This window comes from Aquila chrysaetos, chromosome 24, assembly GCF_900496995.4.
Source record: "Aquila chrysaetos chrysaetos chromosome 24, bAquChr1.4, whole genome shotgun sequence".
Classification (NCBI taxonomy): Eukaryota; Metazoa; Chordata; class Aves; order Accipitriformes; family Accipitridae; genus Aquila; species Aquila chrysaetos.
The window spans coordinates 16,240,756-16,267,456 of NC_044027.1; the positions used below are offsets into that span (position 1 = coordinate 16,240,756).

Below are 26,701 nucleotides of genomic sequence, written 5' to 3' on the forward strand. Positions count from 1 at the left end.
GGAAACATTTTGCCCAAGTGGGACCCGAAGCTCCGGCTGTGACTGGGGCAAGACGGGATGGAGGGATTAACCTGTGCTTGCAGAGATGGGAAGAACATGCCTGGGAACCCCCTGGGTAAAGCCAACGACTTCACAGTGCAGAAGAACCTTGCAGTTAGCAGAGCATCCACGGTGTCAGGCCAGGCAATGGCCCTGGACCCCCTGCCCCTTCCCTCCATGGCCCCCCCGAGTGCTCCCACCCCAGCACCGGGTCCCCAGGGCACAGTCAGGGCAAGGTGACACCATCGGAACGGGGACAGATGCAGCAAGGGACCGGAGAGACGGCAGGTTTGGAGGCTACAGCTGTATTAACAGCAGAGTTAGTTAAAAAAATTCATTTCCAGGCAGCGTGAAACTACATTTTGGGGGAAAGAGTTTCCAGCAAAGTCAAAAATTGAAACCTCTTCATTTGCAGTCGAGCAAAACACTGTTTTCAGGCCAATTAACTCATGGAAAAGAATTATTGCTGTAGTGGTATTGCTTCATTTAGAAAACAGAGCAACAAAATCTTTGGACTTTTTGGAATCTCTTCCTCCTCTTCCCCTCTAATTTGACCTAAATTTGTTTGACGAGTTCGCTGCAGACATTTGCCCGGCTCTCCCAGCAGACCCTGGAGCCAGCTAGGGCAGCCGGGGGCCAGGAATTCAGCCAGCAGCTCCTAATGACATCTTCCCTCTCCTCATCCCGGCGTCCACAGCACCCGCTCGCTGGCCCCGCGCCGCCGCACTCTCAGTAAAAGCCTTTCACTCGCTTGTTGTCCGGGTCGAACGGGGACTTGGTGTGTGCTTGGGCAGGGTAGGTCACTCCCATCCGCTCCAGCTGGTAGCTGCCGCTCTTCACGAAATCCAGCGAGACCTGCAAGGCAGAGCCATGGTGAAACCCCTGTTAGGTGCTGCGATGCACCAGTTCCCTGCCAGCATCCCAGCTCCATCACTGGGCAAGCTCCCACACCACCCCGCAGATCTGCTTTCCGCAGAAAACCCGGCTTTGCCATCCCAGAAGGATGCACAGAGAGGAGGAAACCAGATTTTTAAAAGTGCTCAGCTAAAAGAAAATAGAAAAGAATGCAGTATTTATTTATTTGGGAGTTTTTGTTTTTTTCTGTGGATTTTTTCAGTGGCACCCAGTGCAAGGTGCGCTTACTGCTAGGCTGTTGGGAGCTCATTGCCAGAACAACCAGGCTGGATGGCACACCCCAACGGGGTCAGCCCTGGCTGCAGGAGGGGACCACGGTGGCAGCCAGGACGTCACCGCTTGGCATGACGAACGTGAGCTGTCCCCTCTGCCCGCAGGGCTCACCCAGAGCCAGGCAGTGCTGGCAGCTGAGACACCCCGGCACAGCGAAGGGCTGTGGGAAGTTGTCAGCGACTCAGCAACAAACAGAATTTTTGTTTCTCTGCTCTCCATCTCACCCCCTGTACCTCTTCTGCTCCTCTGACTCCCTAGCCCTGATGCTGCGGAGACATCCCCATCCTGGACCCCCCTTCCCAGCGCGGGGAGCATCACACCCGGTCACCGAAGGGCCGTATCCGTGGGATGGAAACTAAAGGGCCACATGCAACACGGCAAGGCTCTGAGCAGCCGTGCTGGGCACCCCACTGCCAGGGAACTGCAAAGTGGGGGGCTCTGCGTGCCCTCCTCCAAGGTCTCGGGGTTGGTGTGGGGTCTGGGTCCAGCATCAAAGCCCTGATGGGGATGGTACGGGGCAGGATCCCAGTGCAGGTCCCCCGAGCGACCTCCCCTCCCTGCACAGCAAAGCTCCCGCCTCCTTCCGCAATTACTGCCCAAACCAAGTGGGAATTATCCCAGAGAGTGGTGAGATGAGGGCTGCACATTAACATCTGCCTAACAAGCGCCTCTTCCTGGCTGCAGCCAGCCGGAGCGGCCACGCAAAGGAGCTGGCAGAGCTGGGGACCCCACGGCGCGACCACCCGTACGCGATGCCTTTCTCCACCGTTGCCATTTCGGCCCCCGCAAAGCCCAGCAGGCAGCTGCCTGCTGCCAGCCCTGCTGCACGCTGCGGTGGCAGAGCTTTCCCTGCAGCGGGTGTGCGAGCGGGGAAGAGCGGCACGACGGATGCACCCGGCGGGGATGCGCTCAGTGCCGCTTTGCCGCATCGGTGCCTCGCTGGAGGCAGGAGGGGACTGTCGTGTGTGTGTGTCCCCCACCGCCATCTCCATCCTGCTGCCTCCATCACGCTGCCTGGGGCAGGCGGGGGCGGCCGGGAGAGCGAGATGTAACAGGGAGGAGAGAGGGAGAATGGGAAAGGGGGAAAGGAAAGGAAGGTCTAGGGGGGAACATTCACCGTGGGGAGAAAAGCTGGTCCGCGGGGGCTGAGGGGACAACTGGAACACAAAGCCACCTGACTTGGGAGTCTTGCACTGATGCGGGATTAAAAGCCAAGGCAAGCAAGAGAATGAAAGCACAAGCATATGTACTGCTCCTGGTTTGCAACAGGGAAGGTCCCGGGGGATGTCATCCACAGCCCTCTGTCCCCACCTGGGGTCCCTGGCATCTGCCTACAGCACGCTGCTTAATGAGGGCATCTGATTTACTATCCAGGAGTCTCCCAGGGTTAATTAAGAGCCTGCTGCGCTCCTATTGGCCATTGCTCCCTATAACATACGTTATTTCACTGCTGCAATTAAATACTCAGTTGCAATTAACATCAGAGGCAGTGCTTAAGCCGGAGAACATCGCAGAGCAACAGCCGGTGAGACTGGCCTTGCTGCCAAGCCGCGGCATCCCTCACCCTCCAGCCTCCACCACGGGGGGGCTGCCCCATCGTGCTCCCCAGACAACAGCGGGTTTGCAACGAGCTTGTGCATACGGCTTCAAAACCAAACAAGCACTACGCTCCCCCCCGCAAGCAAGCCCCCGCTGCGGGGAAGAAGGTGCAGCCGTCCCCGGGGGCTGGCGGTGGCAGGGGGTCTGTACTCACCGGGCCCCCCGCGGGATCACGGATGTAGCCGTAGGCGATGGTTTTGTCGATGGCAAATCCAAAGTCTGCCCGACGGATGTGGCCGACCACCTTGCCGTCCCGCCAGACCGCCTCCAGGCCGAACATCGGCACCTTCCTGCAAGGCAAAGGCAGAGCTGCCATCAGCAAAGCCCCGCGTCAGGACCCCACGGGGCAGAGGGGTTTGGGGGGACCGGACCCCCGCTCTGCCCCGGAGCAGCCCACGTGCCGGGGCTCCCGTTGCCTACAGGTTCATTAAGCTCCCTGCGCTGATCCCAGGTGCTGGCAAAGCCCCTCCGGCCCGACTTGCAAAACCTCCCGCTGTTCCGGGTGAAACAAGATAAACCCACTCCCTGTCACAGCATTTGCAGCTCCCATTAAACATCCAGCTGGGAATTTACGGTGGGATTTAAATTAGAGACGGAATTAGAGCATGGAAAACAGCTGAACCGGCTTGCAACTGAGCTCCGTGTGCATTCCCCAGGATGGGGATGGCTGAAGGTGCTCGTCCCGGGGCAGCCGCCGGCGTTGGGTGCTGCGCGGCGCTGAGCGGAGCCCGGCAGTGGTACTCACTCCTCGGTGGTGAAGCAGACGAGGCGGCGGAAGATGCCCTTGGCTTTCTGAGCCTCCACAGCCTCCCGGCCCAAGAAGGGGATGCCAGACTTGAGCTTGCAGGTGAAGGCCAAGCCTGCTTCTAGTGGAGTATCGTCGGGGCGCAGGTCTGCGTGCCAGTGCCTGTACCCTGCAGAGAGCAAACACGGGTTATCCAGCCTCTCCCTGCCACGCCAGCAAGCCCAGGGTGAGCAGCATCAGGAGACCAAGACGTCACCCCTCCGTTTCGGACACCGCTGTTGCCCTCGATTCACTTGGCCCTGGACAAAGCACCCCCGAGAGAAGCCCGTATTGGGGAAATCTCAGCAAGGAGCACTGGGGCTGGTGGCATCTCTGCCAGTAGCTGCCACACCTCCAGTCACACTAACCCACCCTTGAAGCTGGGAAAAACTTATTTGCCCTGCTCCCCTGGCCGGAGGCAAAGCAATGAGCGCTGCCGTAAGGAAAGCAAGAAACCTTTCTCGATGCTGAGGCTGTCGATGGCTCTGTAGCCAGCATTGGTAATGCCGTGCCGGGCACCCGCCTGCATCACCGCCTGGTAAACCTTCACGCAGTCCGCCTTGGGCACGTGCAGCTCCCAGCCCATCTCGCCGACGAACGACAATCTCATGGCACGGACCTGTGAAATTTAAGAAGCCAAACACCCCTGCAGACGGAGCCGGGCTATGCAGCACGAGAGAAGCCACAGAGCTGCCCATCGCCACGGCGGGAGGAAAGCCGGCTCACCCGGGAACCTTGTGCGAACGCCCTGCTTTGGTGGAAGGCATTTCTTTGCTCTCCCTAGTGCACGAAGCCAGGGTCAGACTGAATTTCTTGTTTCTGGACAGCCTAAGCTCGGCACCACAAACCCACAGCCCCTCCATCCCCGGTTACCGGCAGCGCCCAGGAGGGATGGCCAGTGAGCCGAGGGGGCTGTGGCCACCATCCTCCGGCCACCGATCCCGTGGCTGTCCCACCAGCTGGGCTGGGGTTAGTCATGATGCTCCGGCTCCAGCCGGGCTTTTGTCTCCCTCTGCTGATCCCTCGATGCCAGAAGAAAGCCTGTGGGCACCCTCAGCCCCTCATCTCCCCAGATCAGCCCGTCTGATGGGGAAGCTGGTCCCCAGCAGGACTGTCCTGCTTCGGGGTACTTTGTGGCTGCTGTCCCCCGGGGATGTCCCCCACTCGGGATGGTGCTGCCATGGCAGAGGCACCCAAAGGCCCTACGCTCCCGGGCAGGGGCTGAGCCCGGTATCCCAACCCGCACCCTGCTCCCCCCGAGGGGATGCTCAGGTTTCCCCCCAGCAGAGATTGTGCCCCAAAGAGTTACTCTCTGCTGCCAAATTAGCTCCACGCCGAACGCATGAAGCTCCAAAGAGGAACGAGCAGATCTGCACAGAGGACTCGGTGCTTCTCGGGGGGGAAGCCTCATCCTCAGAGATATGCCTGCCTGCACTCCCGGGGGCACAGACCCCCCAGCCGTGCTGGGACTGCCCTGCCCGTGTCCCCCCTGCTTCTTGCCCAGGCAGGCTTGCCTGCATCCTCCTCTTGTCCCTACCGAAACAGTCTGTATCCCCAAAGCTCTCCAGGCCGGTTGGGACCACCCCAGCTCAGGCACCTTCCCTGGAGATGCAGCTCAGACTCAAGGGGTATTTCCCTCTGCTTCATCCCTTTGGATTTCTCTGCTTCCTCCCCCACAAAACCCCCTCCAGTTCATCCCTTCGGATGCACATCAACTGCAAATGCATACCTCGCTTTGGGAGAGAGATTAACTCAAGAGTTTCATGCGAGATCGTGATCTGCAGTCTTAATAAAGCAGTTTTCAGCTAGGAAGAGACTTCCAGGCTGGTTCTGCTGGCCAGGCACGCTCCGCGGCTTTGAGGCTGGCTTGCCCATGCTGGTTCTGGAGGTCGTTGGGGCAGAAGCTGCATCTTGCCATTTGCTAAGCTCTTACTACAACCGGGAGCTGGTCCCAGCTGTGCTCTCTAATCCCAGGTATAAACAACAACAGACAACATCAGCCGCTGCCCAAAACAGGCAGCAACAGGCAGGAGAAGTACCAAAGGGGTGCCCGGGCTCTTGTCTGTGAGGACGGCCAGTGGGTGATGGCTGAGAACCCAAATTCATCCTTGCTTCCCCCAGCACCCTCCTGCTCTACAGAAACTGCAAAAATAATGTCCTCAAGCAGAGTTTAAGGCAGCTTTTAAGATGCCTTAACCTTTACAACAGAAGTGGAGAGGAGGAAGGAACGCCATAGGTATTGGTAATTTATTTTGAGCCTCCTCAAAAGAAGCTGTGCCGGGGAGCCATCCTTCCTTCGGTCCCTGCCACAGCCCCGCAGCGAAGCACAAAGGCTTTTCAAGGTGCACAGACACAAGGGGTGCAGAGAAGCTTTTCGCTCCACACAAAGGTGTCGTCTAATTAGGGAACAGCCAGAGATCAAGCTGCTGCAGCCAGTACCATCTTCATCACGGCAGGAGATGCTCTGGGGATTGACAGGCAACTTCCCGGCTCATTAACCCTGCCTGCGACTCAGTAGTCAGCGCTGCAGCTAAAGTGCACTTTACTTTCAGGAGCAAGTTACTCCTGGGAGAAACTTCCCCTCAAACCACCCCTGCTCCAGGGGAACGAGCATCCCGGCAAGAGCGGTGAGGCAGAGCAGTGCACCATAGAAAACAGGTATCCTGGAGAAAATTGGGGTGCCGGTCATTAGCTTTGCACAGGCAGGGGTTGAGGTTGCACCCATGCATGCGTACCCCAGGCAGGGGTGCACATCCCGCCACGGAGGCCAAGGGGGACGTCAAGGAGTGGGCTCAGCTGCTCCTGCCGGATTTCTGCTGAATTCCCCCAGGAACAGGTTTTCCTATTAGATTTCAACTGGAGCTATGAAATAACATCAATTCCTGGGTCTTTGAGCAGCAATTCAAAAGCATTTTAAGTATTCTAGAAAATGAAAACCTGAACTTCACCCTGTATCCAGCAGTGAAATTCAAAGGGGGACCTTTCTCTGCTGTTCAATACAATGAGAGACGCTATATATAAACTCACAAACCAATCAGTAATTTCCAGAGTCATTAACTCTGCTGGAACTCTCCTTTCACTCTAGCTGATTTTGTTCAACTACTGAGTTAATGCATGAAAATCTCAGCAATAACTTTTTAAAGATGTTGGGTTCAGTTTAATCCCCCTGGAAGGTGATAGTATCAGCAAAGGCTTCAGCCCGCTGTCCTGAGAAACCCTCCTACTCTAATTTCAGCGTGGGATGGAGTCCTCCGTGCTCATCGTGCAGTGGGAGCCTGAAGGAGACATCCCAAAGGATGGTGCTCCCCCCAGCCCAGAGCCCTCGCACACCCCTCAGGCAGGAAAGCTTTCTTCTGACAGTCAGGGCATTTACACCCAAAAGAAGCCACAAAATTTCTGCCAGCTATTTCTTCCACACAGGACCCAATTATTTTTTATAAACTTGAAGTGAAATGCAAATAAACTAATCACGCTTTTCAAGACGGGAACATTTATACACCTTTCCTAGGGGATGAGTAGATTTTACAAGATATTATCACCTTGCCACAGGCGTGACAGGGGAAGACTGGGGAGGGTTTAACTCACCGGTGGGGACTAAAATGCGACGTATTGGACAACCTGCAACAATGGATTGGCTTTTGGGTCCCTCATGCTGCTGTTTCCCCCCCAGGGGACACTGGACACACTGGGTTTTTGGCACCTGGAGCACAGGGCACACTGATACTGATGGTTTGGAGGATTAATCCGAGTTGGGCAAAATCTGTGACTGAGTTAAACCACCCTAAACCCTGGCTAGGCTCTTGCTCACAAATCAAGAAGCCTTAATTTGATTTAGCAGCAATCCCTTCAGCAGCCAGCTGCATTCGAATTAAAGCCACTTTAATTCTGAATGAAAAGTGGCTGCGCACGGCTTAACCCAATTTCACTAATATCCAGCCTGCCTCCAGCTCCCTGTTTTCCTGCTGCCTTTTACAAGATTTACTGCTGCACCTTCAGTCCCTTCGTCTCCCATCAGACACTGGCCTGAGAACCAGAGCGAACGGTCGGCACGGTCCCTCCTGCCAGCCGGCTCCTCCGGAGGGGAGAGATGCCCTGGGTCCACTGCCTGCCCAGATTCCCATGGGAAGGATGGGGTACAAACTCGATCTTCTCTTCCAAAGGGGTGTTTTTGCAACAGAAGGAATATTTCACATGGGGCAAACATCAATAAGAAACCAAGGCAGAGCTTCTCGGGCAAACCTTGCAAAAGCTATTCCCCGACACCAAAACTTGCCAGTAGCAGGTTTTCCCAGAATGTTTCTCTTTTGACAAAACGACACTTCATTGTCACCAACTCTTCTATTTAGGATGTTTCAAGCAGGCTAAATCAGCAGCTTCACACATGACAAAACTCCCCAAAGAACTGCCATCACCCCCTTCCCCCAGGGATAACTTCATACCATCTCCGCTGGGCGAGGTGGGGGAAAGATTTAAGGTTCTTTTCTCGCCGCCCTGCACCAGGTGAGACGGAGGAGTCCAACTAAGCAGACAGCACTGCGAAACCTCACAGCAAACCCCAGGGACTGATCCACTTCTTTGCAACACAGCCAATGACACCAAACCGCTTTAGGCTGAGCCCTCCTCCCTCGACGCCTCCGAGCGATGCCACGCAAGGTGTTAAAGCCATCCCTGCGGGTCCCGGCAGAGGTGCCAGGCTGCCAACCTGGGCAAGGTGCATCTCCCGCGGCTCGCTGAGGACCGTCGCGCTCAGGACGGCAGGCACGTGCCTGCCCCGTGCTCTGCGGGCAGGCAGCGCAGGGAAAGCGAGCTCACCTCTGCCTGCAAAACACCCCACCGGCACTGCCTCCCCAGGCCATGCATCGTGGGGGCAGGAGCCGGCCAGCACCCCCCACCCGTGACTCCCCACCAGGCACCCAAGCCGGGCAGCAGTGCTGCTTACCACCGGCACCCCAAAATGCTTCTCATCCCCTCGCTCCAACGGCCGAGGGGCTTAGCCCGAGGCGTTAGCACGGAGCATTACCATTTCTGTGCTTTTCTTGCATAACCGCTGACGCGAGCCCTGAAGTCTGGGCAAATGCAGGATTATCTGCGCTAGTACAGACAGCTTAAGGTTGTCAAACTTCTCCTGTGATCAAATATACTGGCTCCGCAGGCTGCCCAGCCCTTACCGCCAGTACTTGACACGCTTTACATTAAGTTGTCCCTATGAGTAGGGCAAAAAGGAGGTGATCTAGAGTGTCAGAGAAATCTCTTTATCACCAGCGCTCACCCCTAATCTGTGGGAGGTGTTTCTTGCTCCTCCAACAGCGCTGCAAAGCCATAAATCACCATGTCCCTTCCCCAAGCTCAGACCGGGCTACGACACTGCCAGGCGGGCTGGGAGAGCAGGTTGGCACTTGGCAAGCAAACAGGGAGGAAAACACCCCAGGTTTTGGCCTTTTCCAACATAAAAAAGCCTCCCAGCTGCCCATTGCAGCAATGTGGAGGCAGGCGGAGGATGCTCAGCATCCCAGCAGAGGATGCTCAGCATCCCAGCAGAGGATGCTCGGCTGTGCAGGCTGGCGGGTGGTCGCCCCAGTGAACAGACCTCCCTGGGAAACTGGAGGGCTGGCCCCGTCCTACCGTGCATCCTGCGGCCGTGACGAGTTTGTGGGTGGAGAAGGGGAAAGCTTCGTTGCTGAGGTCAGTGTCGAGCACTTCTTGGAGGACGACGCGGCTGTGGGGAAACAGCAAAGCAGCCGCGGTGAAAGGGAGGTAGCTCGCCAGCCTGCTCTGAGGGTTATCACTAAAACTTGCTTTCTCGTCTCGTTGGCGAGAAAGACTTGTCCCTCCAAAGGGGAGCTGACGTGGGTGATATGCCACGCTGTGAGAGCCTCAAAAGAAATTCCAATTCCCCAGCAAAGGGCATATTGCTCCAGCCAGACCATCGCCTGGTGCCGTGGGGCTCACACCTACCCCTGCCCGACACAGGGACCTGGCTCGCGTCTGAGGCATCCCTCCACAGTCAGGGTGCAAGGAGGGGACCGCGATGCTCTCCCCACACTCACCTCAGGGGGCCCTGAATGCTCATCATGCCCAGCTCCTCCGAGCAGTCAAGGAGTTTACACTGGAGCTTCATGTCCTGCAGCACAGCGGTGATGTGCGACCAGTTGTGCTGAGCCACGGCCCCGCCGATAGCCAGGTAGTAGCCATCCCCTGGAAGACACCCCCCCGGCAGCCTTTCAGGTTCGAGAGCGTTGGGCTGGGGGTGATGCCCAGCTCAGGTCGGGGCTGGTTTTGCTCTCCAGAGGCTGAGCTGCAGCCCTGAGCCTCTCCAGCTTGCATAGCCCAGAGGGACTGCCAAGAAAGTGGGGGGTTAAATAGTATTGGGGCAAGGGAGGGCTTTGGGGCTCTGCTAACATCCATACTGCCTTTTGTGGGGCTCAGCACAGTGAAAACCAAATGACCATTAAAACCTGAAACAAGAAAAGGTAAAAAAAGCTGTTCGAGCCCTAGAGGTGCCTGTAAGCATCACAGGAAGAGAAAAAACTCTTTATCCCTTGAGACCAACAGCAAAAGCATCTGCTTTTTTGTCCCAGTACAGAGCAGACGCCAAAGTGCCGAGGGAGCCGGGAACTACAGGTGGGAGCAGGGAAGGCTGCAGCGACGGGGCCATAACCAGTGCAGGGACCGCACTGTATACGAGGAGGAATTTCATCCTGTCAGTAATCCTGGGTGGAAAAATCCCCAGGGATGGGGTTTGAGAGCTGATTAATATGTAATCAGTCTTTCCTCTGTCTTTTCTGCCGCTACAAAATTGCTCTCTGATAATCTGTCATAACGATAATAAGTGCAGCCACCTACTGTAATTGGAAAAATAGACTTTGCTGCGATTAAACTCCTCCATCGCCTGACAAACCCTGCAGCTCCGCCATCCGCTTCCTCTCACCCTTCTGCCCCCCACGAACGCCCCAGACGAGAGGGATGCAAGATTCTCCCATGGCAAAGGAAAAGCTCGCTGGCACCCGATCACGCCGGGGCAAAGGTGGTGAGATCACCCCCCCCAGCGCCCACCACCTTGGGCTGGTGCTGGGGGCTGCACCGCTGCAGGATTGGTCCCTTCCCAGCAGTGACTCTGAGGGTGACACTGAGTGGGGACAAGGCTCCGTGGGCACTGGCCACCCCAGTGCAAACCTCCCTTCTGGTGCCAGCTCCGGTGCTACCGGGCACGGCGTTTGGCAGTGCTGCTGGAGACCAGCTCAGTGTCCTCCTCCTCCTCCTCCTCCTCCTCCTCCTCCGCTGCCTAATGCCATTTCTGCCCTCTGGGCTGACTGCTCTGCTGCTTTTCAATTCCTTTTTATTGCAGCTGATAAGGACTTGGGGAGAGGTCAGAGCCGCCAGCCGGGGCTGGACAAACCCAATAATGCGGATGAGCAGTGCAGGCCCCCGGGGACAAGGGGGATAATTGGGTTACAGGGACCGAGGGGCGGAGGTGGAAAAAGCCAGGTGGCTGCCATTAGGTAAATGCAATCACCCCCGCGCCTGCGGCACCCTGAGTGTGGCGGGGATGGAGGAGATGCTGGCGGGTCTCGGACCTAACCTGCTTCCACGGCTTCCCGGGATTGGGAAAGGTCTTTGCGTGCATTGTCACAGCTGAAAAAGGCAGCGGGAGAGACTGGGAGCTGAACTGCGGGAGGGTAAACCCACCCAGTGATCTCCCCCAGCCCCACGGCGGCTGCAGAAACGTGCCTGACTCCAGCATCCCCATGCTCAGGGCTTTTACCTTCGAAGGTGGGGGCCAGGGGGGAGGCTGGGTCCCCAGGACTGATCCGGCTGACGGTCAGGTCACTCTCCACGCCGCCCCGCTTATTCAGCATGCAGGTGTACACGGTCGAGCCTGGGGGAAGGAGATGGGCACTGCTGCCCGTCAGCCAGCCCTGGCACAGAGCCCCGGCCCTGGCAGAGGGAGGTGGGTAGCAGGAAAATTTGTCCTTATCGTTACATCAGCTGTCACTGCCTGGGTATGCCCTGACGGACCCTGGATGTCCCAGCACCAGAAGGGGGAGAGGAGCAATGCTTTTTCCCCTCCAGTTCTGCATGAGGAGCTGAAGCTGCATCCTTGGAAAAGCCATAAGCTGCCTCCCAGCCCCAGAGGAGGTGCCAGCTTCTCCCCGTGCAAACCGCGGCTGGTGAGGGTCGTGCTTGATTTACTCCAGTACCCATCACGTCTCCAGCTGTGAGCCACAGCTGGAGCCAGAGGGCCAGACCCCCCCCTTCCTCACCCCCCAGCTCAGAGCACATTTGCCCCTGCGTAAATGAGAGCAGAAGCCAGCCTCCGGTGAGGACAGGAAAGCAGTTGCTCTCCCACACTTCCCATACCCTCTGCAAAAGCAGCATTTAAAAGAAAAGCCAGTTTGGGTCCCCCCCCCGGTTTGTTTTGGTGTAAGATGTGATTTCCCAGGGCAGTGCTCAGCAGAGGCAGCGTGCAGCCGAAGCCAAGGGGACTGAGCCGGTACCTGGTGCTTTGCTCACATCGGCAGTAAACAGCCAGTTCGCCGCTTTTGTTGCTTCAGGTCCAACCAGGTAGAATTTCCCAAAATAAGACATGTCGAAGAGAGCCAGGGCATTTCTGCACATTAAGCATTCATTCTTGATCTACAATTAAAGCAAACACACCGCTGAAGGTGAGCCAGCCATAATCTCACTCCACAAAGGAAGACACACATTAAAGCCATTTATGTAATGGGAAACACTATCAAGATGCTCGCCTGGTGACTTTAAAGCCTGCAAGGCTTCAAACACTCCTGAAAAATCAGGTATTAAATGAAGCAAGTCTGACAGGCCTTTCTGTGTGCTCAATCCCATTCTTAATGTCACTAACACAGTGATAATTATCAATAATAATAGTTAAATTTTATGGAATTGGCTACTTCCCCCAAGCTGGTCTCAACTCTTTCATTTGGGAAAGCAGCAGTAAAATCCCTGTCACCTCTCCACTGAGGTTTCCGAGCATGGGCCACACATTTCTCTTAATCTTTTTGGAACATTTTCCCCAGTTTTGGGCAAAGCTCGCTGCTTCCCCTCCCTCTGAGCCTCACCAACTCCACCCAAAGCGGCAGCATGGCACGGGCTCTGCTGCTTCTAACCCCTCCCCGGCTCCAGATGTGCCCAGCGGTTTTGGCCCAAGGGAGGGCTGCACCCCTGCACTCACGATGTCATGGTGGGGGGGGAAGTCGAAGGTGTACTCGTCCCCCAGCAGCTGGTTGTAGGTGTAGTCCCTGTGGCGCTCCTGGCCGTACGCACCGTAGTAATCGTAATCCAGGACCTGGAGGGGGGAAGCGGGAGGATGGGGGCAGTGAGGAAGATGATGTGAGGCTGAAGCCAAGGGGCTGCTCTTCACCCCGTGCCAGGAGAGGAGTGGGTCCGTGAAGGACCTGGCTGTGGTGATGGGTCTCCATCCCAGCATCCCTGCCTGTGGTGATGGGTCCCCATCCCAGCATCCCTATCCATGGTGATGGGTCCCCATCCCAGCATCCCTGCTGGAGTGATGGGTCCCCATCCCAGCATCCCTGCCTGCGGTGATGGGTCCCCATCCCGGCATCCCTGCCTGCGGTGATGGGTCCCCATCCCGGCATCCCTACCCATGGTGATGGGTCCCCACCCCAGCATCCCTACCCATGGTGATGGGTCCCCACCCCAGCATCCCTACCCATGGTGATGGGTCCCCTCCCTGGCATCCCTGCCCGCGGTTATGGGTCCCCTTCCCAGCATCCCTACCCATGGTGATGGGTCCCCACCCTGGCATCCCTGCCCGCTGCATATAGAATTAAGATCGGTGCCTGTCGTTTTGGGGCATTGGAGGCAGACGCTGCCTGTTGCAGAGGGACGAGCGGACAGACACACACAACAGCACACACAGATCTCCCTCTTACCGCTGTTACAGGCAATTAAAGCCCAACAGCTTTTATGGACCCGTTTTGGGGACATGCAACTTCTTGCAGCATATCAGACATCCTGCACACGCAGGATGCTTCCTAGATGTGCTGGACACGGCCGGCACCCTCCGGGCTGAATGTCCCCCAAAACGCGTGCCGTGCTTACCGGGGCTGCTCCCCTGGGGCTGAACCAGCCGGGCCTTTCCCAGCCATGCCGCTCCTGGAAAACGCAGCCCTGTCGCAGCAGCTCCTGTGCAAGCGAAGCCGGAGAAATGGGGACAAACAGTTAAAAAAAAGCCTTTTCAGTGCTTTTGGAGCGGCATCCAGGCTGCCCTCCTCGAGTGCATGCTCAAGACCCGACTTGTGACCCCTTGGCTTTGGCTATCAGTAGCCAAAATCAGCTCTGCAGTTTGTCTTTTAAAACAGTGGCAAACCCCAGCTGCCTGCAAATTGCCCGATATTTTTGTCCCCCCAAGGAAGGTATTTGCCTCAAAGGCAGCTGACAGGCAGGAGTCCGGCAGCCCAGCTGTGCACCCTACCAAAGCTTGTGCGAGGGTGCACGAATTACTGACTGAGAGATGCTAGACCCAGAGCGCAACACTCCCCCCGATGTTTACAAGATTAATTATATAATGATGTTTAAGATTTATATAGCAAGCTTCTCATTCCTCCTCTGTGCTCTCAGGAAAATCTCTCTGCACACAATTAATTAGGGATCCATTAAGATATTTTTGTTTGGTGCCTTTGTTCAGAAAAGAATAGATTTTGTTGAACATTTCAGAAATGATTCAGTGCCTATTTATAAAACACAGCAAATGTTCTGGAGCTGCATGTATAAATACCAGGCTGTCAGTCAAATGGGCATCGCTTATTAGACATGCTATTAAAAAATAAATTGCATCCTCGGTGACAGAAAACAACTAAGCTGTCAACCAAACACCGGGGGACGGCAGGGAGGGATGTCTGTTTTACTGCTTAAGCCTCCGCTCTCCATCGGAAGAGGAATAGTGTGATATGAATTAGCGATGAGCAGAAACGGGCTCGAGAAATGTGGCTGCTCCTTGCTGGGGCTGGGACTGGCAGCGATGGGGTGGGACGAGGCACCAGCCCCGGGTCACCCTGAGCATCTTGGGAGCGGTGGGTGATTTTGGGGGGCTCTGAGCTGCAGTTGCTGCAATGCTGCTGATGCAGCAAACCACTGGAAACTGTTTTTTTTTTTTTTTTTTTTCTGAAGTGCTGCATCTTGAAAGTGTTCACCTACAGAGATTTGTGCAAGGAAGCAGCTGGCAAAGGTGGGAGCAGGGAAGGAGCCCTGGCTGGCGGCTCCAGGGAGCAAAACCAGCAGGGACTGAGTGGGTGCCAGCAAAACCGCCTCCGCGGAGGCACAGCTGCTCCCCACTCTTCCCACATCCCTCCTCGTGCCCCGGTCTCGCTCTGCATCGCGAGACGCCGTTTTGGGGAGGAGAAGCTGCTGCTGAGCTGCGAGCGAGACGCGGCGAGATCCCTGCGAGCATCCGGCATCCCACAGCCCTTGCGACTGCCCCTGAGCCTGACTGGCAGTGAATGAAATAAGCCTCTGAGCCCTTCTTTCCACTTTTCCCTTGCCTAGCGACCATCACCGGGCTCTTAAGCCATATCCGCTAAGTTAAATATTAGAGGAATGCTTGGCACCTCTACCATTAAACCGTCCACGGCCCCAGCACCCTCGCAGCGTGCACCCGGCGAGCACCGCACTGTTTTGGGGAGCGATGCAGCTGCGGCCACTCCTTGCCACCTCTTTTTTGCTGCAAGGATACTGCGGGGGGTCTTCCCATCGCTCCTCCTCGCACGGCAGCCCGGGTCAGGGTGCGCATCCTCACCTCGTGCAGGGGGTCCTTCCTCACGTTGCGCCCCGCCAGCGGCTCGTCGTGGGGGAAGACGACGGAGTAGTTCTTGGCGTAGGACTCGTGGCTCCGCTCCCGGATCCAGCGGTTGTTGTCTGTGAGGGATTGGTGAAACCTCCTGGAAGGCAGGGAGAGGGCAGCGTCCAGATAAGCCCACCAGCTCACCGGGTGCCTCCCGCTCCCGGGCTTGGCCCTCTCGGCCAGACCCAGATGTGGATGCAGCTGCTGTGGTGTAAAATTGCTATTCCTGCACCAGTTTCACGGGTAGGAGAGCAGAGGAACCAAGCAGGGCTTGGTGCTGGCCATGCCGCGGCAGCCCCCACCGAGCTCCCCAGCCCTCCTCCAGGCACATGTACCCCAGAGCAACTGGGAGCAGGATACAGCCCTGCTGGGGCGGGTGGGAAATAGAAAAAGAGGAGAATTGAGGTTAATTTTGCTTCGCTTCAGCGTGGGGCCGGCTTCAGAACATGTCTCGTGGACTGCCTGGGTTTAAATGCAGCCCTGACGAAGGAAAGAGCCCTGGACATTCCTTACATTTTTCATCCAATTCTCCCTAGCCTGAAAGACAAATAAAACCTGAAGCATTTTAAATTTCTTTGACATATTTTCATCTTTCAAACCGAAAAGCTCCTTGAAGGAAAGTGCCAGCTCAGCACATGCTCAGGTTATTATTAGCAGAGACCGATAACTCACGGAGAGCAGCCCCGGGTGCCGGTGGCACCTTTCCCGTCCTCCGGCTTCGGCAGGCAGGGGAGCACGGCTCTCCGAATTACCACCGGCTCCTCTCCAGCCCAAAGCCCCCAGGTCTGGAGAAAGGGAGGCAGGCAGCAGGTGAAAGGCAAGACAAAATGTCATCCATAGGGCCTTTTAAAACAATACTTTTAAGTTTCTCTCCCGCTGCTTGGGTGCAGAGGAGAGGCAGGGCACCGGGGCTGAGCCCTGCAGCAGCGCAAGCAATGCAAGCGATGCTCCCCAAAAGCAGCCGTGGGCTCGCTGTGAGGGCAGCTGCCTCTTCTGCTGGCACGGGACAGGCAGCGGGTGACACACGGCATGTCGCTGGCACCCCTCTCTGCCCCGTCAGCCCCAGCCCCTTCACCGACGCGCTGAATTTTTGACAGCGGCAAGAGGAGCAACAGCTGCCAGATGAAATATTTACAAGCGAGTGTTTTGAGAGGATAAATATTTAAATGTGTGGAAAAGGGAGTTATTTAAAGAGGAGCTTAGTAATCGTCACCAAAAGGAAAAAAACGTGACTGACGCCAGCTTGACGACGGGGCAGACGGGATACGGGGGATGCTCGGGTAATCCAGATGCGAGGGCTGGAAAGCCCCCGGCCACTGTCTGAGCGGGGCTGGGGTCCCGCGGCACAGGTCAGCTCCACAACGGCTGCGGTTGTGCCAACCCGCCTGTCTGACGGTGCAGCGGAGCCTGTCCAGCCCGGGGATGTCTCCTTCCCCGGCTTGGCCCGTCGCTGCCCCGGCTGCAGGGCTGGTGGAGGAAGGCTGCTGGAGGCATCTCCTGCTGACCTCTGCAGGCACCAGCACCGACTCCCCTCTCCTCCCAGCCCGAGTCAACGGGGTTCTTACCAGCTTTGCCACTAAAGCAACGTGATCTTAAAAGCTTTGTCCCTGACAAGGTGGTTGCTGTCGCTAGCAGCCCTATAAGAAAGCCCAAACCCAACCAAATATAATCAAGCAAGTCAAAAGCAATTACAGAGCCAACATCTGCACAGTCAAAACTCCCGGCCCACGTTGTGCGGCAGAGGAGGGGGAAAGCTAATCTTTCTCCTGTTGAAATCATCACCCCCGATTATTAACTTAGAGGATTAGGCACGGCACTAATTGAACAACAACAAAACCCAAACGTAATTACCCTGTCCTTTCCCATCGCTGCAATCTCCTCGTGTCTGATGGAAGCTGTTTGCGTAGAAGTGGGACGAGGCAAATGAGATAAACCCCACGTGTAAATTCATTAAAGCCATCGAGCATAATTGATTTCAGCTCCTCGGAGGGACACAGGCTGTGGCACAGACGCTGCCCAGACACCCACTCCCAACGCCAGCATCCATCCCTGCCTCGGAACCCGTCCCCAGGGAGCACCCAAGGACGAGGGGTATCAGCGAAGGAGCCCCCAGCCCGCGGGGACCTGGGGCAGCCGGGGTGACTTGCCTGATGTCGTAGCCGTACATGTCCTTCTCCGGCCGCCCGTGGATGATCCAGTGAGCCAGCTCCCTCCCGCAGCCACCTCCCAGCATCATCCCTGCGGGAAGAGGCGAGGACCCAGATGAGGGCAGGAGGCCAAGCGCGGCTGTGGGTGCCGGGCTCTGCCCGGGATACGATGCCCGCATTGGGATGCCCGCACTGGGATGCCCGAGGGGTGATCCCTTCAGGTCTCTCTTACCAGCGCTGTTGAAGCCACAGCCGAGGAAGAAGCCTCGGACCTCTGGGGCTTCCCCCATGAGCGGCTTGTGGTCGGCTGTGAACGACTCTGCAAGACAGAGAGAGGGATGTGCCAGCGAGGCCAGGATGGGCGTTTTGGGGACACACCACACACTTTAAGAGCAGGGTTCCTACAGCTTCCCGTGCTGGCCTTGGCCTGCTCCTGCTCCCAGAGAGGTCGATGGGGCCAGAATTGGACCAACACCGAGTACATCCCAGCATCTCAGCTCGGGCATCCCCCACCTGTGCCTCTCCAACAGCGCCCAGGCAGCAGAGGCCAAAGGGACGGCTGCCCTGGTACTGGGATGCCCAGCATCACACAGGTGCCTTGTGCAGGCTCCCGAAGCAAATATACATACATATATATACATATATTGGCTTCAGAAGCTTGCATGAGCATACACGTATGCAGACGCACACATACATATGCACATCGCGCTGCCGGTGGCAGAGGCAGCTCCTTTGCAGATCTGCACGGTCTGTCCCTGCACCATCGAGACCCCGGGCTCGGGGTAACTGTGCCCTCCGGGCAGCTCAGCAGCGCTTGCTGCACACCCGTACTGCGTGGGGAGGACCTCAGTGTTGGGGTTTAGACTGAAAATTTGTGAAGCAGAATGAATCCCCAACCAGAAGGTGCACGAGGCGCTGCGGTGGCTGAAGCAGCCTCTTGCTTTCTCCCAATCCCCCAGCCAAGGGGGCTGCACCGACCTGTTTGTTGCCTCTTCAACACCTGGGCCGTATTTCATTATGATGACTATATTTCACCTTCATCGATTTCTGCTGGGGATTTTCATGAATTTCAGCTACTTTATTCCACTGAGGGATTGCTGCTGATGTTGCCCAAGGCTCCTGTGCTAACGCTGTCTCATGCTGCCAGCTCCTGCTCCCCACGGGGCTATCAACCACAGCCCCTGTGCAAATCCCTGCTAGGGAGGACAGAGCAAAACAACCCTGACAGAGGTGTGCAGTTCTCCTCCCTGTTTTATGGTGGTTCATCCATCCGTGTGAAAGCAGAGAGGGAAGACAGAGTTCGATCTGGTCCTTCCCCCACCCAACAATGCCCAGCTTGTTTCCCAAGAGCAGAGCCAGAAGAATATTTCCACTTTTCACCAAAGCAGCTTCTCACATGCCAAGATCCCCATACTGATACGCCAGGCTACAAATTCACTGAATGAATGGAGCAGCACCCAAATTACCTGCCCTTCACCAGCGGTGCACGCCAGCCCCGCTGACTTTGCACTGGGACGGATGCTGAGCGCTCCAAAGGGAGCTTGGTCCTCTCGGCTGCAGGGTTGGATTAGCAGCTGGAGGAGAAACAGCTTAAACCACCCCGATTTGGTCTGCTTTCATCCCCTGCGCCTGAAGCACAGCGCGGTAACTGTTCTGGTGGTGAAATATTTACCGCGCAGCAGAAAGGACAAGTGTTTGCTATTTGCTTCGGCCCAGCGTGACTCAGCTGTCGCAGGCAAACCAGCTGCTGGTTTAAATCAAAAAGTAGAAAAGAAGGAGCGCTGACCCTTTGGAAATCACATTACTGTACTACAAATACTAGACATTTATCTATAAGAAGTCAGCTCCCCACCAGAGGCCACCAGCTCTGCTTACACCACAGTTTAATTAAACCCGCCGTACCCAGGACCAAGGCCTCCACCTTGTACATGTCATGTTTTATCTGCTGCGGGGCAGGAGACGTGCCCTACTTTCCCCTTGTACAGCAGCACCGCTCCCTCCCCAAGAGGGTTTCCCTTTAAGTGCTACAGCAAAAAGGGATTTTTTAAAAATTTTTTTTTAGCATGCGGTGGATTTCAAGGCCAAACCAAGCATGCAGGGTTCAGGTTCGATGGCAAGCATCACTTCCATCTGCTGCTGCAGCAATGCTATGGCCTTTAACTCCACACCAGACAGCCTGGGATGTAAATCTGGGTAAATCTAATGTCATCGGCCCAGAAGCAAGTAGTAAAAATAATAACATAAGATAACACTTGGTAAAACAATGGCCATTGCCTGGAAGAAATCTGCCCCTTAATTCCCCAGTCCGGTGGCCACAACATCGGCTGTAAATCTGCACTAGCCATCCCCAGTTTGGACCAAGACAATAAGCTCCCCAGCTATTTCTCCACCTAGGCTAAGCCTGGGATGCCACCCCTTGGAAGATGACACCATTGCAACCAGACCACAGCCACTTTCTCTGCATTCAGAGAGGTTTTTCTTCTCCCCGGGACATGAAGTTTCCTCTTGCCTCCAGCAAGATCCTTGGAGGAACACAGCCGTCACAGTACCACTGCAGCCACGTTACCTGGCCCACAGACGGTGGATTTAATGCCCGTTTTCTCCAGCACCGGTACTCTGTTGATGGCACCTTCAATGTGTTGCATGAAAACATCCCAGTCCAGATCAAAGAGGCCAAAAGCAAATTTTTCAGATACCTAAAGGTGGGAAATGGGAATCAGGACACAAAATAGAGTACAGCTGATGGCATAAGAACTTCTCAGTTCTAGCAGCCTTGGAGACTATAGAAAACAGATGCTGCTTTGCAGACTCTGGTTTCTTTGTGTTTTCATGAACAGCCCAGCCAAGCCAAAGGTCTGGGACAGAGCCCGAATTAAGACACCTGCGCCTGGATAACGGGATGATGCAGCAGGGCAGGGACCGCACGGTGACCTCTAAATCCCCGCAGCCCAGCCTTTTCATCTCATTGCTGTTGCCTCTGCATCTTCTATCTATGCCACAGACAGACCCAAAGGGAAGATACTGTCCTGTGCTTTCCCCACCAGCCGTGTGGAGGTTGGTACCCGCAGGAGCCGGGGGCTGAGGCACTCACGCCTGCACCCACCCCTCCGAGGTGGGTTCCCTGGAAACCTGCCTCGTTCCCCCCGGAAAACCTCCCGGCACCGCTCACCTCCTCCCAGAAGATGGGGTTTGACTCATATCCACCCACGGAAAGGGCATCGCCTTGGAGACGGAGATATACCGAGGCATCGTGATCGCGAACGTTCGGCATGTTCTGCAAAATGGGGAGGGGGAGCGGAGGGGTGAGAGAGGGATGAGAGCTGCGGGGAGACCCCCACGCTGCCCTGGCGAGGCTGAGCGGGATGAGCTGAGGGTCTGGGGCACAGGGTCGGCACCTGCAGCCACGACCCGCCGAGGACGGGAGCAGCGGTGGCTCCGTGGATGTTCCCTCAGCCCTGAAATTTGGGTGCCCGCGTGCCCAGGCACCCAAGCTGGAAGGCAAGCCTTGCACAAATCCTGCCTAACTAGCAGCTGGCGAACTCCAGCGCTGCGGGCAGGAGCCGTAGCTGTGGGTGCATTTGCAGAGGCGCGAGGGCAGCAGCACCTCGGCTCTCCGGCTGTTCCTCCGCGGCACCGGCAGCACCCAGGATGCTCGGGGGGGAGCGGGAGCAGCCGCTGCGGTTGATCCCAGCTTGGAAAGCATCGTTCCTCCGCCACCCGCCTCCGCAGGAGGATGCAGCAGCACAACGCGCGGGCAGCAGCACGCCAAGAATGAGGGATTTGTTCTTGTGAATAATGGGTAGAGAAACATTTAGATAGCGCGGAAGTATTGGTGTAGGGCCTACCGCATTTCACGTTGATGGATGGAATTAAGTGGACTGAATGGGAGGCACAGGGGTCTGCAAGCTGCAGACTGTTCTCTGAAAAGTCTCTTTCTCACCGTGTTTGAACGCCACAGCAGAATTACTGGGATATAAGTGTAATCATTGACACCAGCACTTTCTAAAATGAGGCACCTCAGACTGAAAAATCAGACACAGACTGTGTCAGCAGGATGGAAACTAAATAATGTGTCACCCTCAAAGCCCTGGCGCCTGAGTGAATGCAGTCTCCCTCGACTCCTAAACAACTCTCTGTAGCCGGACGGCAGAAACAGATTTCTTGGGAGAGTTTAGAAATGCTTGGAGAGCTACACCTCTGCCTGCCGGGGATTGGGGCTTGTTCAGAAAGTGTTTGGCATCTTTATTGACGCTGCAATCAGACACCAAACACATCAGAGACCCTATAATAATTCTACCAAGACCAAAAAAAAGAAAAAAAAATTATCCTGCTAGTCATAACATTGTTAAATATTAAATATGACTCTGTTAAAGGTAGTCTGATAGTCCTGCTAGGAAGAGAAGCTGCTGGATGTGCACTTCCCCGGGTGCAGAGCCTGACCTGGCAGCACAGGCTTGCACTGAAGGCAGGAATGTGGGGGGGGGGGTCCTGCACTCCGGGGGTCCCGGGGGGTCTTTCCCATCCCACCCTGCTGCGTTCAGGGGGGCAGGAGGCAGCGCTGTCCTCCAGAGCAGAGGAACCGATCCGCAGCCGCGCGGGACCGACCTGAATGCCCTCGATGCGCTCCGTCACCACGTAGGCGTGATGCATCCCCACCAGCGGCACGTGCACGCCGGCCAGCCGGCCCAGGGCTCGCGCCCACACGCCTGCGGAGAGAGCGGCCCCGCGCTGAGCACCAATCCGTCCTCCAGAGACCTGCGGTGGTCTGGGGGTGACAGCCAGACGGAGGGGAACGAGGACTGATGCAGACCCTCCGGTTCACGGGATGCAAAGCCACCCCCTGCCCTGCACCCACAGCCCCGGATCCCCCCACCTTCCCCGCCGTGCTTTGCGCCCCGTACCTGCGCAGTTCACCACGCAGGGAGTCTGGATGGTCCCGTGGGCGGTCTCGACCGCGTACACCCTCTTCACCCCAAAATCATCAGCTCTGACCTGGATGCCGGTGACCGGGCAGTTCTCGATGATCTGGCGACAGAGGAAGGGCAGCAGAGTCACGCAGGGTCGCACGGGCGGTGGGACGACCCGGCTCGCCTGACATCTACCCTCCAAATCTGGGAAAGGTGAATCTAAGCAGCGGTCTGGCACTGGCCATGTCCCTTTCCCAACAGCTATTGCTGTTACTGCTGATAACAACATACCCCCCCGCAGCTGCAGACTTAACCCGCTGCTCTGTGCACCCACAGCTGCAGAGGGTGTTTATTATTTACACGCATGTGAGCTAAGCAGCGCACCAAGGACGGGCTGGTAGTCCCTGCCTTGAGGAGTGGATTGTGTTACTTGACCCCAAAAACCTCTGCTCTCCCAAGGAACCTGCCTTGGGCGCTGCTTCGTCTTGCTCCTAAAGGTCTTTTTTTCATCCTGTATATTCCCTGGATCTCATGGTTTCTGCCAGCTTTGCTGCTGTGACCCAAGCAGCTATCAAAGCTGAAGAGGACAACACCCTTCTTGGGCAAAGACCTGATGCAGCAGGACCAGCTCTGCTCCGGTGGGAAAGAAGGAGCTGGGGAAGGCAGAGGATGAAATCTTCTCCCAGGGTCAACAGGCCTTAATTAGTAATTACTAATTAGGAACTACCGTAGCGCCTCTGGCAGTCGCTGCTCTGGCAAGGGTTGAGCAGGTACCAGCTGGATCCATGGTGCCATCCTTGGGGACGTACAGCGTGCCGTACAGGTCATCGATGTTCATCAGCGGGTACAGGTCCTTGGTCTGCGACGGGGTCAGGACGTAGGACTCCACGCCGTACACCTTCCCCAGCTGCCAACCGGACAAGAAAACCGGGAGCTCAAGCAGGTAACAAAAGCTTTGCTCATCACTTGCTGCTGGAGGAGGAGGAGACCCCCAGGACGCATTTATCTCCCAGATGAGGCAACTGCTGCCCCAAGGCAAGCCCTAAATCCAGCGTGGGGTGGCACGGTCTGCACAGATTTCAGGGAATATGGTCCTGTATTTGCAAGCAAGCTGCCTGTGCAGCTGGGAAAAGGATGCTACCGCTATCTGAAAGGGCAAAAATCCATGGCTGGATTTAACCTTGCCTACTTTGCCAGCCTTTTGCCCGATTTCAGCAGCCTTACAGAAGCCAGAAGGCTGCCCTGGAAGCCCACCCCAGGCCACTCGCAGCTCTCCGGGTGGGAAGGCAAGGCCATTCGGAGACCCGGGGTCTCCGCAACCCTGGGACCCCCATCCCCGCTCCCGTGGGCAGGAGATAAACCCCACCTCCTACAGCCCACCCGGCCAGGGGGGACGCCGAGGGGCTTCACCCTACCGACATGAGCCTCTTGTACTCATCGAGACGCTGCTTGTTGGAAGCGATGAAGAGCCCTCCGTTCTCCACCCAGCCCGTGTGCAGCCCCGTCTCCGCCGGCAGCTCCCGGCTGACCACGTCCCGCGTGTGCGCCAGCAGTTCCACTTCCACGTCGCTGGGACGAAGCTGCCACAGCAGACCTGGGGTGGAGGACACGCACGCAACACAGAGCCCACGGGTGGGACAGGCGATTCCGCTCCCGCCGCCCACCATCGCGGGATGCAGAGAGGGCCCCCGCCATCCCACTCGTGGCCTGGGTCACCCTGCCAGGGTTCTTGCTCCATCTCGTGGAGATGTGGGAGCCCTACAAATCATCGATTTCTGTTTTCCTTGGGCATTAAATGAATGGGGAAAAAAGAGTTTCTGGAGCAGACTACCCCAAAAGAGACAAAACCCCCAAAAAGCTTATTGAATTAACATCTTCTAGCTCCTCCCTCCCTGTCAAAGAAAACTGGCTTGAAGAAGGATAAAAAGGTGTGGAAAGAAAGCGTTTAGTTTTCCCATGATCATATAAAACTTAAAAAAAAAAAAAAAAAAGAAAATCTGGGGGACGTTTTCCAAACAAAAAGCTACGCCAAAAGGGAAAACAGAACCCCTGAAATTCTCCACATTTAAAGCCCAAACTCTCCGACCCATCCGGACCCAGCCCGCGCAACGGATCCCCTCCACGGACAACGGCACGTCTCAAACCGTGGGCATCCCCGTGCCCGCCACCCCCGCCCCAGGGACCACCCGCGCTGCGCCCACCGCCTCACCGGCCGTGTGCCAGGTGGTCCCCGAGGTCAAGCGGTCCCTCTCCAGCAGCACCACGCTGGTGACACCCTGCTTGGCCAGGTGGTAGGTGGTCTGGCACCCCAGGCTACCCCCTCCGACCACCACCACCTCGGCCGAGGGTGGTGGGGGCCGGCTGGGCTCCCCGCTCCCGGAGCCTTCCTCCTTCAGCGTCTTCTGGTACGGGACGCTCTTCTTCGTCGTGGGACCCGTCGCGCTGCTGAAGGGCCGGGGGCTTCTCCAAGGGGGTGGCAGGCGGCGGGGGGCGGCCGCCCGCAAGGCGTAGCTCACGTAGGACATCTCTACCTGCAAATCCCAAAACCGCTTCGCTGGCACGGGTAGGGGACCCCCGGCCAGCCCGGCTGCTCCCCACCTTTTCGGTCTCACCACGTCTCAGGGTGCTGCGCGAGGGGCTGAGCAGCTTGTGGGTGGCTGGAGTGAGACCCGGGGCACGTCCCCGAGTGGGGTGCTGGGACCCCCTTCCAGCAGGGAAACGGGATCGCCGTTGCATGCGTGTGTACTCCTAAACACCCTTCAGAGGGGCCCCACTTCAAAAAGGGGCTTGGAAATGCACGGGGCAACGCCTGTGCTCGCTCACGCCTGCAGAAACCACTTTTTTTTTTTTTTTTTTTTTTTTTTTTCCCCCTTGTATTCAAGAACTGTTTGGCCACAATGAAGGCACAAGGTTTTTTCCCTATCAAAAGAGGGCAGTGCAATGGCTGCGGGTGCGGGACGGGGACAGATCCTGCCTGCAGACACCCCAGCCCCTGCACCCTGGGTTCCCGGCCAGGGACACGGCTCGGGGTTTGCTCCGGACGCATGTTTTTGGGTGCACAAGCAGGGGTGCAGCAGGGTCTCTGGGGCAAGCAACACCCCTTCCCACACAAGCCACGGGCCGTGGCGGGGGACAGCCCCGGAGCTCACCCCACCGAAACCCCCCGCTCACTTCTACGCGGCCTTCAAACCCCCCGCTGTCCCCCCGGCAGCCCAGCAAAGCTGCAAACTCCCACTCGGGAAATCCCGCGACACCCGCAAGAGTTTCTCGGACAGCCCACGGCAGGTTCCCACCGCCCGCGGACGAGACTCCACTCACCGGCGAGGCTCGCTCCGGGCTGCCTTATCCCAGCCGTGACAGCCGTGGGGCCCCTGCCTTCCTCCGATGCTCTCCTCCTCCTCCTCCTCTTCCGTGCACCGCCGTCCCTTCGGCCCCTGCTGCAAAAAAACATTAACCAGTGCCGGAGGCGAGCCGAGCCAGCCCAGGCGGCCGGGAAATAGGGGCTTACCTCCCTCTTACCCCTTCTTGTGGCTCTGCTGCTCCCCAACGAAGACGAAAAGTCAAGCAGAGCGGAGAAATTCAAAACAGGGAGGAAAACGCCGCTTTTCTCCCCAGCTCGGTGCCCAGCAGAGAACAAACAGCCCAGCTGGGGCCAGCGGGGACTCGCAGCCTCTCGGGCTCGCTCGGCGGCTGGCTGGAGCCGTCAGCTGGATGCCAGAAAGCAAACACGGCGAGGAAAGGCACCATCTGACCCTCCTGCCGGAGTTCCCAGCAGTTAGATTTTAAGAGCAGAATTAAAATAAATTTACGCATTTCCCGAGAGCTCAAAGCGAAGGTGGGAACACCAAAAAATTTAATTTAGAGGGGGTAGGAAAAGAAACTGATTTAGATCTCCCACCTCGAAGGTTTATTGTTCCTCCTGCCCAGGACTCACCCCTGAAATTAGGGCCTGTTTGGGCAGGATACGCAGGTGGTGCAAGTTTTTTAAAGGTGGCTCTGAAGGGCCTGATTGAGATATCGCAGAGAAGCTGGGCTTTGGCCGGCGGCTGGCGTGGTCAGGGTCTGCGCAGCATCGTGGTCCCTGCAGCGTCCCCTGAGCAGCATCGCCCACCCATGGCCCCACGGAGCCCCGAGCAGCCCAGGGATGGGGTTTTGGGGGGCTTTTAAGCATTCAGTGGCAGCATCACCCTGGGAAGTGCCCCCCGCTGCTCCCCACCGC

At 56.9% G+C, this 26,701-nt stretch overlaps 1 protein-coding gene across 3 annotated transcripts; it reads right to left on the reverse strand.

Moving 5' to 3' along the window:
• Positions 1-328: 328 nt before the first annotated feature.
• SARDH (sarcosine dehydrogenase) lies at positions 329-26,240 on the reverse strand. Of its 3 annotated transcripts, none has more exons than XM_030000115.2 (22): positions 26,002-26,240; positions 25,801-25,919; positions 24,692-25,013; positions 23,898-24,076; positions 23,210-23,389; positions 22,477-22,600; positions 22,181-22,281; positions 20,745-20,849; positions 20,142-20,271; positions 17,808-17,894; positions 17,576-17,666; positions 15,384-15,525; positions 13,691-13,774; positions 12,801-12,914; positions 12,106-12,244; positions 11,373-11,486; positions 9,658-9,805; positions 9,233-9,326; positions 4,067-4,229; positions 3,572-3,740; positions 2,981-3,116; positions 329-894 (listed from the first exon to the last, which is right to left on the reverse strand). In XM_030000115.2, the coding sequence occupies exons 3-22, from the start codon at positions 25,005-25,007 to the stop codon at positions 769-771; spliced, it is 2,742 nt and encodes a 913-aa protein (XP_029855975.1). In that variant the 5' UTR covers positions 25,008-25,013; positions 25,801-25,919; positions 26,002-26,240; the 3' UTR covers positions 329-768. The 3 variants fall into 3 exon arrangements, with proteins under 3 accessions (XP_029855975.1, XP_029855976.1, XP_029855977.1); XM_030000116.2 differs by having other exon boundaries at positions 25,801-25,916; positions 26,002-26,185; XM_030000117.2 differs by having other exon boundaries at positions 25,991-26,185.
• Between the last annotated feature and the right edge of the window lie 461 nt (positions 26,241-26,701).